The sequence below is a fragment of the Brugia malayi genome, assembly GCF_000002995.4.
Source record: "Brugia malayi strain FR3 genome assembly, contig: Bm_v4_Chr4_scaffold_001, whole genome shotgun sequence".
Classification (NCBI taxonomy): Eukaryota; Metazoa; Nematoda; class Chromadorea; order Rhabditida; family Onchocercidae; genus Brugia; species Brugia malayi.
Window position 1 is genome coordinate 3,795,596 of NW_025062478.1, and position 13,643 is coordinate 3,809,238.

Below are 13,643 nucleotides of genomic sequence, written 5' to 3' on the forward strand. Positions count from 1 at the left end.
ATTATTATAAGATAACAAAAACGGTGAAATATAAAGGACAAAATATTCGTCGAAATAACACTGAAATATTTTCAATGCTTAAATTCAAAAAAAAAAAAGAGAAAACTTCTAAATTAAGAAAATAAATCAATAAATATTACTCAAATTTCTATTTAATAACTAATGGGAAAACATTAATTGATACCTTTCCCAACTCTCTTCTAGCCTAATTAGCTAAAATCATTACGAATCATTTATAATTAGCTTTGTTTTTTTCTTTTTTCCTAGAGAAATTCAAATGAAAAGATTTCAGTCAATTCTTCTGCTCCGTATACTCAAATAATAATTACATCATTTACTTGTATATAAGTAAATTTTACATAGCTATTATTTTTTGAGAGAGAAAATTAATTACAATAATAAAAGAACAAAATTTTTTTTCAAACAATTTGAAAGTTTAAAAAAAAAAGGGACCGATAGAATTAAAGAATAGAAATTGTCTAATTTTTTATCTTCTTTTGAAAAAATTTATATAGCGATTTAAGCGAAAAAAAAAAACAGTTAAATCAAAAATGGAATTATAAATATTTCTGCAAATATAATTTAAAAAAATTTTTTTTTTCTTAAACTGATAATTTTATGTTAATTACTTTTTTTATTAATTCAAAATAATAATTCAGTTATTTTAAATGGAACATTTCTAATAGAATTAATTGTCTAATTTTTTTAAGCTTTAAAAATTCAAAGCAAAAAAAAGGAGAGAGGGAGGGATTAAATCGTAAAATAAAATTATCAATAAGTAAAAGAATTGTTCGGATTGTTTACATTTATATTACAAAGTGTAATTTTTTATGAAACAAAACGGATAACAAAGAAATATTTGTATCATACAAATTTTCTATCAAATTATACTGAGAGAGAGAGAGAGAAGAACAAAAAGAGAAAGAGAAAATTATTGAAAGATATGTTAAGGAATGATATATTTATAAATATATTAAGCATAATGCGCGTGATATTAGCACCGAAATAGATATTTATCAAACATTACTTTTAATACAATGATTTGCTTTGATATACTTACGTATCACTTAAGTAATTCATTGTTAAGTAATCATAAGTAAACATTATTACGTATCATATAAGTGAAAAAAAAAAGTTAATTACTTTCAGTATTTACATTTTATTTCATCTTACAATTTATAACAAAATATGCATATTATTTAAATAAACAGAAAAACTCAGATTATCACAATTATGCAACCATAATTAAAATATTAAAATATTATAATTATGTATCATAATTAATAAATGTACGTGATTTTCTTATGGTACCATTACCGTACGTTGAAATAGCAGCACGTGGTATAAGTGATCGTTTCACTGGCGTAGGTATGGAATACATTAGCGCTTTTTCGTCAAATGACGCCAATGATGATTCGCTACCGAATGAATGCAATTCTAACGTTGGCAAAGTTGCTTTTAACTAAAATTTTAAAATTTTATACAAAAAAAAAAGAATTCTAAAAATGTTAATGTCACTAAAAAAAAAAAATCAAATACTTCAAAAATTTCTGAAAATTTGCAAATGATTTCAAAAAAAAAAGTTACGAAAATATTTAGATAAAATTATGATTTCCAAATCTTTAATAATTCGTTAAATTCATTTATTATTATTTTTTTTACACGAAAGAGAAAATTATAATCTTTTCTCCTATATTTCAATCAATTTTACAAGTTTAATTTGCCCTTTTTTTTGTTATATGACTGGAAATTTAGCAACGAAAGCAATTTAAAAATTTTTAACTCAATTTAAAGTTCATAATGTTTGATAGAAATTTTGTTTATTTGTGCCTGTCTTGCTTAAAAATAAAAAATTTATTTTAATTTTAACGTAGTTCTGCGCATTTAATTATTATTCATTAGTTAGCAGGAATTTCTCGATGCAAATGTATGAAACAAAAGAATTTTCTCGTTAGAATCTAATATATTGCACCAAATAATCGAATATAATTTCATACTTTTTTTTTATAATATAAAAACAAAATAATTTCTATAAACAGTCTACAGAAATTATTTTAAAAACATATGTTTTCATAATTTTTAAAATAAGTGTATAGCAATGTTTTAAAAAGAACAAAACAAGGAAAAAAAGAGAAAAGGAATAATACCTGTATTTTCTTGAAGGCCAAATCGATACCGGAGGGAATTTTTCGGCGAGTCAAGAATTCCGGTTTTGTGATCACAACATCTAATCGATTGAAATCAATGTAACCGATTTGTACTCGTTGTTCACCGTTCAAAACATACGTTGTATTAGAGTTACTTTTGTCTTTTTCACTTCTACGTATTTCATCATTCAATGTTTCATTATTGCTAAATATAAAAATAACACTAATATTAGTAATTTCAAAGAATTATAATATTCATAAGTTTTATTCAATTCCAATTTTATTTGTTTTCGATTGCATTTATTAAGAAAGTTATTGGATATTCAAATATTTAGTGTACTGTGGGTATAATTTAGTGTACTGTGGGTATAATTTAGTGTACTGTGGGTATAATTTAGTGTACTGTTGGTATAATTTAGTGTACTGTTGGTATAATTTAGTGTACTGTGGGTATAATTTAGTGTACTGTGGGTATAATTTAGTGTACTGTGGGTATAATTTAGTGTACTGTGGTATAATTTAGTGTACTGTGGGTATAATTTAGTGTACTGTGGGTATAATTTAGTGTACTGTGGGTATAATTTAGTGTACTGTGGGTATAATTTAGTGTACTGTTGGTATAATTTAGTGTACTGTTGGTATAATTTAGTGTACTGTGGGTATAATTTAGTGTACTGTGGGTATAATTTAGTGTACTGTGGTATAATTTAGTGTACTGTGGTATAATTTAGTGTACTGTGGGTATAATTTAGTGTACTGTGGGTATAATTTAGTGTACTGTGGTATAATTTAGTGTACTGTGGGTATAATTTAGTGTACTGTGGGTATAATTTAGTGTACTGTGGTATAATTTAGTGTACTGTGGGTATAATTTAGTGTACTGTGGGTATAATTTAGTGTACTGTGGGTATAATTTAGTGTACTGCTGGTATAATTTAGTGTACTGTTGGTATAATTTAGTGTACTGTGGGTATAATTTAGTGTACTGTGGGTATAATTTAGTGTACTGTGGGTATAATTTAGTGTACTGTGGGTATAATTTAGTGTACTGTGGGTATAATTTAGTGTACTGTGGGTATAATTTAGTGTACTGTGGGTATAATTTAGTGTACTGTTGGTATAGTTTAGTGTACTGTTGGTATAATTTAGTGTACTGTTGGTATAGTTTTAAAATTTATTTTGTTCATCACTTTTCTACTATTATAAAAGTATGATATCATATGTTAGCGTAAAAAGAGTAATAAAACTATTGGCGATATTAATGAATTATTGTTGATTGATAAGAACGTGAATACATATTATTACAAAACTTCCCGGAAAATTATTTTTTTTTCCGGATATATATATTACTTACCGTAATTCGTCATCTGTTATTGTATCTTTATCCATACAATCATCTTCATCACTAATTGTCACTTTTGACATTGATGTATGCGATTCATTATCCAAATTTGTACAGTAACTGTAAAGTAATTATAGCATTTTTTAGGAAAAAAAATGACAAATGTTTTTGCCAAAAAAAAACAGAAAATAATAATAAATTATTTATGAAAATATAATTAAAAAAAAAAACAAAAAAACAAAATAATAGAAACGTTAAAAATATTATCATCGTACAGCAAATCCTGTAAATCATCGATATTTCGACGCTTTTCATCAATTTCTTCGCTGGAACTACGACTCACATAGCCGATGTCATCATCAGCCGAATGATTTTCATTTCGTTGTAATCCAAATTTACGTGATCGAATGCGAAAACGATTAGCAATGTCGTATAACGCTTGTGATTCGAATCTATAATTCATTCAATAAAAAGTAATTTCTCGTTTTTTTGTTTTCTGTCTTTTTTCTTTTAAATTAGGCTTCAAAATGGCAAATATATTCCATAAAATGCAAATATTATTGGAAATTTAATTCATTTTCTAGATTAAAAACGTAGAAATATATGGATCGATTATGAAAGAAAATAAAAAATTACAAATAATAAAATTACTAATAAATATAATCAGATAAATGTTCAAGACAGAAAAAAAATAAACCTTTCTCGTTCTTCGATAAAAATTGCAGAATTTTTCATTTCATTGTCATCATTAATATTAGCAATACTACACATCAGATTAAATAATTTAGTAAAATTGTGCATTAATTGATGCTCAATGTGTATTTCATTTAAAAGTTTCAAAAGTGTCAAATAGAGAGAATTTGTCGTTGGTAGAGAAATACCAATTGATCGCATTTGATCTGTTTTTTTTAACATTTCTTGAAGTTCATCATAAGTTGTATGTGAATTTTTAAAGCATTCATTGATTACTTTTGTAGTTTTCCTTAATAAATCATATTCCTTTACGGTATAATGATTAGAAATGTTAGAATGAAAGGAAATTTCAATAAAATTTTGGTTTCTAGTGGCAGTATTACTTTCAGAAGATTGTTCAGAACTTGTGATTCTAGCATTGTTGTTGATGATGGAACAATCAGATATCGATGTAAATCGATGTTTTGAATTAAATAATTCCACATTTTTGGATTCTAATAATTCAAACCGTTCAAAAGCATAAATAATGGAGGAAATATCCATTTTTGATGACATCGGACAGTTTAGAGCAAGAATTAATGGAGCAACAAGTTTGCACTGTGCACAACCGGTTAAGTCGGTTCGAATAAATAAAGCTACCTGTACAGTTACCCAGAATATTTCAGCATTTAAATTACCATCTAAAATTGCAGAATAAGCGATAAAATTGAAATTTTCACATTTCAGTTTCATTGGTGCAATGGTAGCTAAATTTGCATCAATATCAAGAAACTTCAAATTGTTTGATACTCCAGAAAAAGTAATTTCCGATCCGCTTAATTCCAATCGTGCCGGACCACATATCTCTCCATCAAAAAGAATTTTTTTGCTAAATATTGAATAAGCAGCATGTGTACCATCCTGATTCTGAAGCATTCCTTCAATGTTCACTTCTTCACCAGTAGCAATTACGGATTCTGAATCCATAATTTTACCATCTAACGAAATGAACTCTGCTTCAAATACAATATTTTTTACACTTTTAATCATTCCTGTTTCATAATGTTCAATTTTTTTGCGTGTATAACTTTCTAGAAAATCTATATTTGCCACTGTTCCGGTTAAGATTAAATTATCACATTCCAATGATAATTCACTATTTGCGCATATTCCCAAAATTTCACCACTGATATGACATGATCCATCGTTAATTTTTAAAACAATTTTATGTTCGACGAATATTCGTCCTTGTAAATAGCAATTATCAGCATAAATAGATACTGTTTTTGAATGTGTATCAAATGGTGATAAGCTAAGTGCACCATTTGAAGTGATCGTTATCAGTGAACCTAATAGTTCCGTTATACGAATATCACGTATCATTAAAGTGATCGAATCACCACCTATGTTCATTGATTTCCGACAAGACAATATACCATTTCCAACCACTTTAACTTGTCGAATTTTTGCATCAATAATCATTGATTCACATGTTAATTCACCATCAATAATTAATGTAAGATATTTGCAACTTCCAGTAATTCGTAATTGATTAGTTGTTACTGATGCATTCTTTTTTATCACAAATTCTGTAATATAAGCTGCACCAAGTGTTATTTCGATTAAATCCACAATTACACGAGATTTGAACAAAATTGAATCTCGAGCTGTCAATATGACATTACTATCACCATCAATAATATCATTATCAATGAGTAATCGAGATCGAGCATTTATTCGAATCTGTCGATCACATTCATATCGATTTAATGTCATACAAACTTTTGATGTTTTATTGTCGGAATTTCCACGAGTTTGACTATGTGTTCCAAAATGAATACATTCATTACTTGCTGTTAGCAATTTTAATTGAGTATTTTCTAATTGTGTTTGTCCAAATTTGCTACAAAAATTTGCCAATCGTATATTCATTTCATCGTTTGCAAAGATACGATTTGTATTTTGTAACATACCATTTCCATAAATTTCAATACGATCAGCCGAGAAGACAGAATCATTTTGAAAGAAATTCTCAATCATTACAGTTACTTCACGCATATGGTTTTGTAATTTATTATCACTGGTTAGTCGGCCACGATTGATTAAACTATCAGTGATAATGTATACTTTTTCACCATTAAATCGAATTTGTCCTTCATGTAGCCATGTTGTAGCACATAAGATAGCTTCCGGAAAGGAAACTTCAGGAACGGAATCAATTAATGAAGTACGTTGTGTATGTAATGAATTACATGATATTAGAGTACGATATGGTGCATTTTTTGCTATTGAATCCATTCCAGAAAGTAATGAATAGGATGATGTTGAGAAAAGAATAGCTAAAAAAGGTGCGATAACAGCTTCCGCTTTTAATTGTCCTTCCAGAATAAATGCCGGAAATGAATGTGTTACAATTGTTGATGTAATTGATGACGATGATGATGATGATGGTGATGGTGATGAAAATGAGGAAATTTCAGCATTATCACAACTTCGTCCTTTCATAATTAATGGACCATCGAGTATTTCAAGTTGACCACCAATTGTTAGCCTTGATTCGTTAACATGTGGTAAGCAAATTTCAATTTGATTCACTCGAATGTAACCATCAAAACGAAATCGTTTTGCTAAATTCATAATTAAATAATTAGCAACAATTCGTCCATTGCAACGTTCTTCTGATCGATCATAAATTGTCATTGTAAATGTATCTTTCACAAAAATAATTGCATCTTCTGATTGCTCGAAACATGCAACATGCAAATGTAAATTTCCATCAAAATACCATGATGAATCATTTCGAAATGTTCCTACTGCAATAGTTGCACCGATTGTGATATTAATTCGTGAACCAGGTGCTGTTATCATATCATTACGTACATATGCTAACAAATTTTCCAATGATAAATGTCCAGCAATGGTACATTGACCTTCAGCTATTACTTTTAATAAATTAGCGCTAAATTTTGATGAAGCATAAAAATTTGCTGATCCTTTAAGTATAATTTTCATTGCTTCTTTAATTTTCCAGATGCCACAATTATTGAATGATAATGCTTCAATAATTGTTGTTTCCTCAACAAATACCTTTCCAGTATGCAAAGTAAACAAATCACCATGAATTACCAATGATATAAAACGAGTTTGCCAAGTTCCTAAAAAAAAAAAAAAAAAAACAAATAAATTAAAATGTAATATTTGAGATATTTTTTTTTTTTTTTTTGCAGGATTAAATTTAAATCGCACATAAAAATTATTCAACCATTTTTTTTCAAATTATTTTATTTGTACTATTAGAAAGAAGAATTAATTTTTAGGAATTTATTCAAAATTAACTAAAAATGTAATTGTAATTTTATTATTCAAAATTATTTAAAATTATAAACTTTCATTTTTTTGTCGCAATTTTATTAGATTAAGTGATGAAGAAATAAAAATTTTTTACAATATCTTTGTCCGAAGTACATTTGTTAAATCAGTATTTGTAGATAAGAATAAGTATGAATAATTTATATTGGATATGATAAAATAGTTAAATCAAAGATATAATATCACTAAAATATCAATACCGGAATTGTAACAACATTTATCAATTGTTCCTTCAAAATAATCAACTTCTATATATGATTCCTCCAAAAATGTAGCCGATTTAACATCTAAACCAAATTGCTCACCCACTGACCAAATTCCGGCAACACAAAAAGCGGTAGAAACTATCTGAACAAAGCGGTTAACGATAATAAATTATTGATATTAACAAGTTTGAAAGAAATTTATAAATTTTAATGAATACATTTTAATTAATATTAATAAGATAGATAAACAGAAAAGTATGCATATTTTAGATTTTATTTTTTTGGAAAGTAAAAAAAAATTTCACACTATTCATTTTGATTGATTGAAAATTATAAAAAATTAAATATTTATCCGTGAAATATTTCTCAAATATATATATATACTGCTCAAGTTCTTAAGTTATTCCATTTTAATATTAGATAAAAAATGAATGTAAAAAAAGTTCATTAATTATTTCATTTTTTAATCATTAAATATAAACATGACAATAATTCATACAATCAAATGTATAAAATAATAAAATAAATGAATTAATCAATATTGATTAATACAAATTTCATTTTACTATTCAAAATAATTTTTATGATTAAAATAAAATTTGAGTATAAAACAATTAACCTTAACCCATTGCTCTTGGCTAATAATTGCTTCTTCAGTTGTGGCCATATTACCACCACATGACACATCCAAATTAACATGCTTTACTTGTCCTAAAAAAAATGAGAAAATCATAAAAAATTACTGGAAACATTTGGAATCTTTTTTTTACTCTCAAAAAAAAAGGACAAAAAAGATCATACAACTAAGTTAGCATTAAATTTAAAGTAATAATATTGCAATTTATATGTTTACCTTTACTCATAACTTTTTTGTTCTGTCAGTTTAACATTAAATTCTAAGTAATAATATTGAAATTCCCTTGTTTACCTTCAATTACTAAATCATGTCCCACTGTTACTGTAACTGAACCACCTGACCAAATTGATTTTGCCTCACATTTTGCATTTCCATAAACTGTCAACGACAGCGCACCACTTCGAAACTGTGCACAATCAGCACAGTCTCGTCCAATCTTTAATTAAATTATAAAAATTACAAATTTAATTATTTCCATCCATAAAATAGGTTTGTTTCATTTATTAAAAAACATAAATTTTGTCATCGTATCATTTCGAATATTTTTTAATTGTTTGAATAATATTTTAGCACAATTGCAAATTAATTTTAATGGAACTACAAATTATTATTTGTTAAATAGATAAATGAAAGAAATAAAAACAAAAAATATGGAATAAAAAATTAGTAACAATTAAAACTATTCAAAATTAAAATGATAAATAGAAGTTTGAATTTTTGCATCTTTTCAATTTAGTTGAAATGGCACATTTCGAATTTTCGAAGCTTGCAGCAGCATTAAACTTTAAATTTAGATTTTTTAAACTATTTTAATTCAACTTTAATTTGCTTAAGTATTACCATATATTATAAATTTGATGAAGTCTTTGATATAATTTTAATCTGATTTTAATTTGTGTTAATTTCCTAAATAAAATTATTTTTTTTTTGTTTCATATTAAGTAAACAGAGCTTTTCAAATATTCAAAAGTAAATTATACTTATTGAATTATTATTTATTATTAATTCCTTTCACTAATTAATTATCAGTGTTTATTTGCTATACTTACTTACCTTAGCATTAATACAATTCGAAGTGATAATTCCACGTTTCCAATCATGCGTACTGATAAGCGCTTGGATTAATGTTATCTTTTCACGCAATTTATTACGTCTTTCTGTTGCTTGAACAGCTTTATATTTTCTAATAGCTATTTTTCTTGGCGTATCATCATCATCCGTATTATTTACCTGTAAAAATTTTTCGTTCATTTTTTTTAAAAGAAATGGAAAAAATAAAGCTGAAATTTGATAAGCATAAAATCATCTAATTTTCAATATGGAATTTATTTTTTTTTTTGCCATTTTTTTTTAAATAACCATATAAATGTTCTTTTTTTTATTGTTAACATCAAAAATTTCTCATAAAATAATTTAGTGCATAGATAGAAATTTTGTTGCTTAAAATTAATCTTAAAATTAATTTTCTTGTAATGATTATTTTCTGCATTTGAAATCTATTAATTGTAATAATTTCATTTCATACTTTTCTAAATTTAATTTGAATGCAATTTATGAAAAATAAGGTAACATCAAAAATTTAACAGTAAAAAAAAAAAGAACATTTATATGGTTATTTAATTAGTTTATCTAATTAACTAATTTAATTATTTTAAAAAGAATTTTTTTTTTTAAATAGTGAAACCTTAATAGAATCATTTAAATCAACGCCATCTTCCAGTAATTGAGCAACAGTATCCGGTTTTTCAAACAAAATTGCTGAACTAAGAGTGCTACTGGTTGGTAATGAATCGGATGTTTCACTGCTAATACCTTTGATTTGTTTTAAGGCTGCATACCTGTATGCATATTTATTAAAATAAATAAGAGGAAAAAATTAAAAATTAAATAAAAATAGTGAAGAAAAAAAGATATGAAATTATTATGATTTACTCAAATAACAATTATAATATTTAATTTATTCAAGTAATGAGTTCAACTAATTTCAAATAATGAAAGATTAATTAACAATTTATTTATAATTATATTATTGTTAAAAAAAAAAAAGGAACATTTTATTTGAACAATTTAGTTATTTGATTGCTATCGGTTAAAACAGTTTAAAATTTTAAATTCCAAACAAAAACAGAAAGAGAAAAAAAGAAACCCTCTGGAAGCACTATCAATCCGACTATCCTGTAATGATAAAATACTTCCATCAATATGAAATTCCATTTCATTTTGCGAAACGATTGATCCAAAATTAGCCAAACAACCGGTTAAACGGAAATGAAGCACATTTACAACATTTTCCGGTATCCTAGACATCTGAAATTAAAAAATAAAGTTATTGCTTTTACCTTTTTTTTTTTTTTTGATTCCTTACTCAATTAAATTTTCTCACAATTAATTTGTTTTATGTTGGTTAATTAAAATATTTTACTCATCTATTCATAACAATAATTTATTATTTGCATATTTGTCATCGAATAAATTTTTTATCTAAAAAAAAAATCCATTTAAAATTTAAAAAAAAAGTTCTTTTTCATTTAAAAAAAAAAATGAGCAGCAAATAAAAAAGTGTGTTGATTAATTAATTAAATTAGTATAAATTTTATTAATTATAGTTGATAAATTTTTTTTCATTTCTTATTATTTTAATTAATTAATCACTTTTATTAAATATTTATTTTTCTTTTCTTTTTTTTATGCTATAAATTTATTCGCTTTCTTTATTATATATTTTAGCTAATAGCATTATAATTGATGAATTGTTTTTAATAATTATTTTACTAAAATATTAAATTAATTTTTATATTACTCTTTACTTTACTAATCTTTTTTTCGCTTTTTTACTAAACTAATACTTTTATTTGATTAATTTTAATTTACTGATTATTAATTTAAAATATAAATACAAAATCACAGTTTTATCAGTAGATGGCCGTGTCGTACCAATTGTGCCATCAATGCCAATATGTAATAAAGCAGAATCAATAAAAACAGACATTTTTGATGGCATTTGATCAGAGCAACAAATTCGTCCATCAATTTGAACACGCCGTGATATCATCTGATAATGATAAATATGATAAATGATTAATAGTGTTTATTAATATTTTCTACAAATTAATGATCAGAAAATTTTCCTCCTTTTTTTCTCCTATTTTTATTTTTAAAATTAAATATTTTTAATTTATAAAACTTCTGTATAATTAAATATTAGGTGCTATCGCTAAAATGTATTATAATTTTAAAACAAATTTTAAAAAAAAAAGATAAAAATGATTGAGAAAGATGAAAAAATTGAAAATACATCAATGAATATGTCAATTTAGCATAAATAAAATATTGTAATTTTGAACAATATAAATAGTATTTTCATAGTTTGATGAAGATATTGGGTAGATAAATAAGTAAACAAGTAAGTAAGTGAGTAAAATTAAATTTAAATAATATAAACAAACCCGTAATTTTGAACATGTAAACAAAGCTTCCGGTTTAATAAAAATATGTTGAGCTTTAAGGATAATACTTCGAGCAGATAATTTTGAATTGGTATGTAATGCACCAACTGTTGATTCAAATGTTACTTTGATAGCTTTAATACGACCGGTTACCTGAAAGAATTACTTGTAGATAGGAATTACTTTTAGATACTAATTATAAATAATAAATTTAAGCTGTTATTAGAGAAATGGGTTTTAAAAAAATCAAAAATTTAAATTTAATAGCATTTTTTTTAAAAAAAAAGTTAACAAATTTAGAATTAATTATTCTCAGTTCAAAATTATAGCAATAATTCACAAAATAAATGTAATTTTATAATTTTCAACCTGCAATAATTCAATTTGTTAACTTTTTTCATTTTCTTTAAAGAATATCACTGAATTTGAATTTATGAAATTTAAGGTTTCAAAAATTCAAATTCAATTTTTATTTCTTATTTACAATCTCAGTTAAATTTGTCTCTGTTAACAATATCTGAAAGTTAAGTTTAATATCACGATCATCGTATTCATATTAATTAATTGAAAAAATGCTATAAATAATTAGCGTAATTTTTATTTCTGATAATTATTTCTATTTTTGGTAATTATCTAATAATTGAGATGAAAAAAAAAATAAAAAATTTCAATGTTTTTCTTTTTTGAAATTTAAAACTTTCGTTTTTTTAATTTTTGAAATCTAAAATGTCTTGAAAAAAAAAAAATCATCCATTAATTTACTTATATAATAAAATTAAATTGAATTGATAACTTTTAAAATTAAAAAATGTCTTAAATGTATAATATTTTCAGCTAAACTTTTCTTTTTTCTTAAATTACTTCAAATTATTTTCTTCCTTTTTTTTTTTTTAAATTGCTTACTTGTTTAAATTTCACATACCTCAAGATTAGGACCCGCTACACCTACGTGATTTAGTTGCGTATTTATATCACGTACACACGTTCGTATATCACGTTCATGTATTAGAGAATTAACATAAACACATATATCTGGTTTACGTTCCATCTACAAAAAAAAAAAAAAAGAGAAGAAAAATTACTTTTTTTGTGAAAAAATTTAAATTTCTAAAAAAAAAAATTTTTGTTTTTAAAATAGAATTAGCAAAATTTAAATTAATTTTAAATTTACTATATGTTGAACAGTAATTTTATATTGTTGCTCTAAACGTTGAACAATAATTGTTATACCACCACTCATTTGTACACGTATTGGTGGCCATTTGGTTGTTTGATCATATGGTATTGTTATCTAAAATTTAAATTTAAAAAATAATTAAATTTCTAATTTAATACAAAAAATTTGTTTGAATAAAAAAAAAAAAGAAAATTAAATAAATACCTGTGCATTACGTAATTCTTCAAATAGTTGCACACGTGGCTTTCGGCCTTTTTCCACTTTTAAATAAAATTTTCCAGCATCACTTGTAAGCATCTTCAATAAAAGTTTAATTTTTTTTAAAAAAAGAAAGAAAAAAAAACAAAAATTCATTTTTTTCAAATTGGAAAAAAAAAAATAAAACTTTATTTGAAATATTTTTTAAAGTGAATATAACATCAAACACAACAGAAAAAGAGAAAAAATTACGGAAATATAAATAATTTTAAAAAATAAAAAAAAAATTTAATAATTTCATTTTTATGCGATTTGCAATTTTAAATTGATAATATTAAAATTTCAACAATTTTTATCTTTTTATTATTTTGTTTTTTTTTCTTGTAAATAAAAAAGATTTCTTTATTAAATGGAAAATAATTGTTTTAGTGGGCAATTTCTTCCGCTAT

General features: G+C 24.5%; 1 protein-coding gene across 1 annotated transcript; it reads right to left on the reverse strand.

The window, feature by feature from the left end:
* Window positions 1-1,267: 1,267 nt before the first annotated feature.
* Window positions 1,268-13,293, reverse strand: Bm11686 (Uncharacterized protein; the record flags this gene model as incomplete). Its single annotated transcript, XM_043081535.1, has 16 exons — window positions 1,268-1,462; window positions 2,148-2,352; window positions 3,502-3,609; window positions 3,765-3,941; window positions 4,187-7,316; window positions 7,731-7,878; window positions 8,356-8,447; window positions 8,665-8,809; window positions 9,427-9,603; window positions 10,058-10,211; window positions 10,520-10,680; window positions 11,279-11,425; window positions 11,820-11,972; window positions 12,742-12,867; window positions 12,991-13,110; window positions 13,201-13,293. The coding sequence occupies 16 exons, from the start codon at window positions 13,291-13,293 to the stop codon at window positions 1,268-1,270; spliced, it is 5,331 nt and encodes a 1,776-aa protein (XP_042937469.1).
* Between the last annotated feature and the right edge of the window lie 350 nt (window positions 13,294-13,643).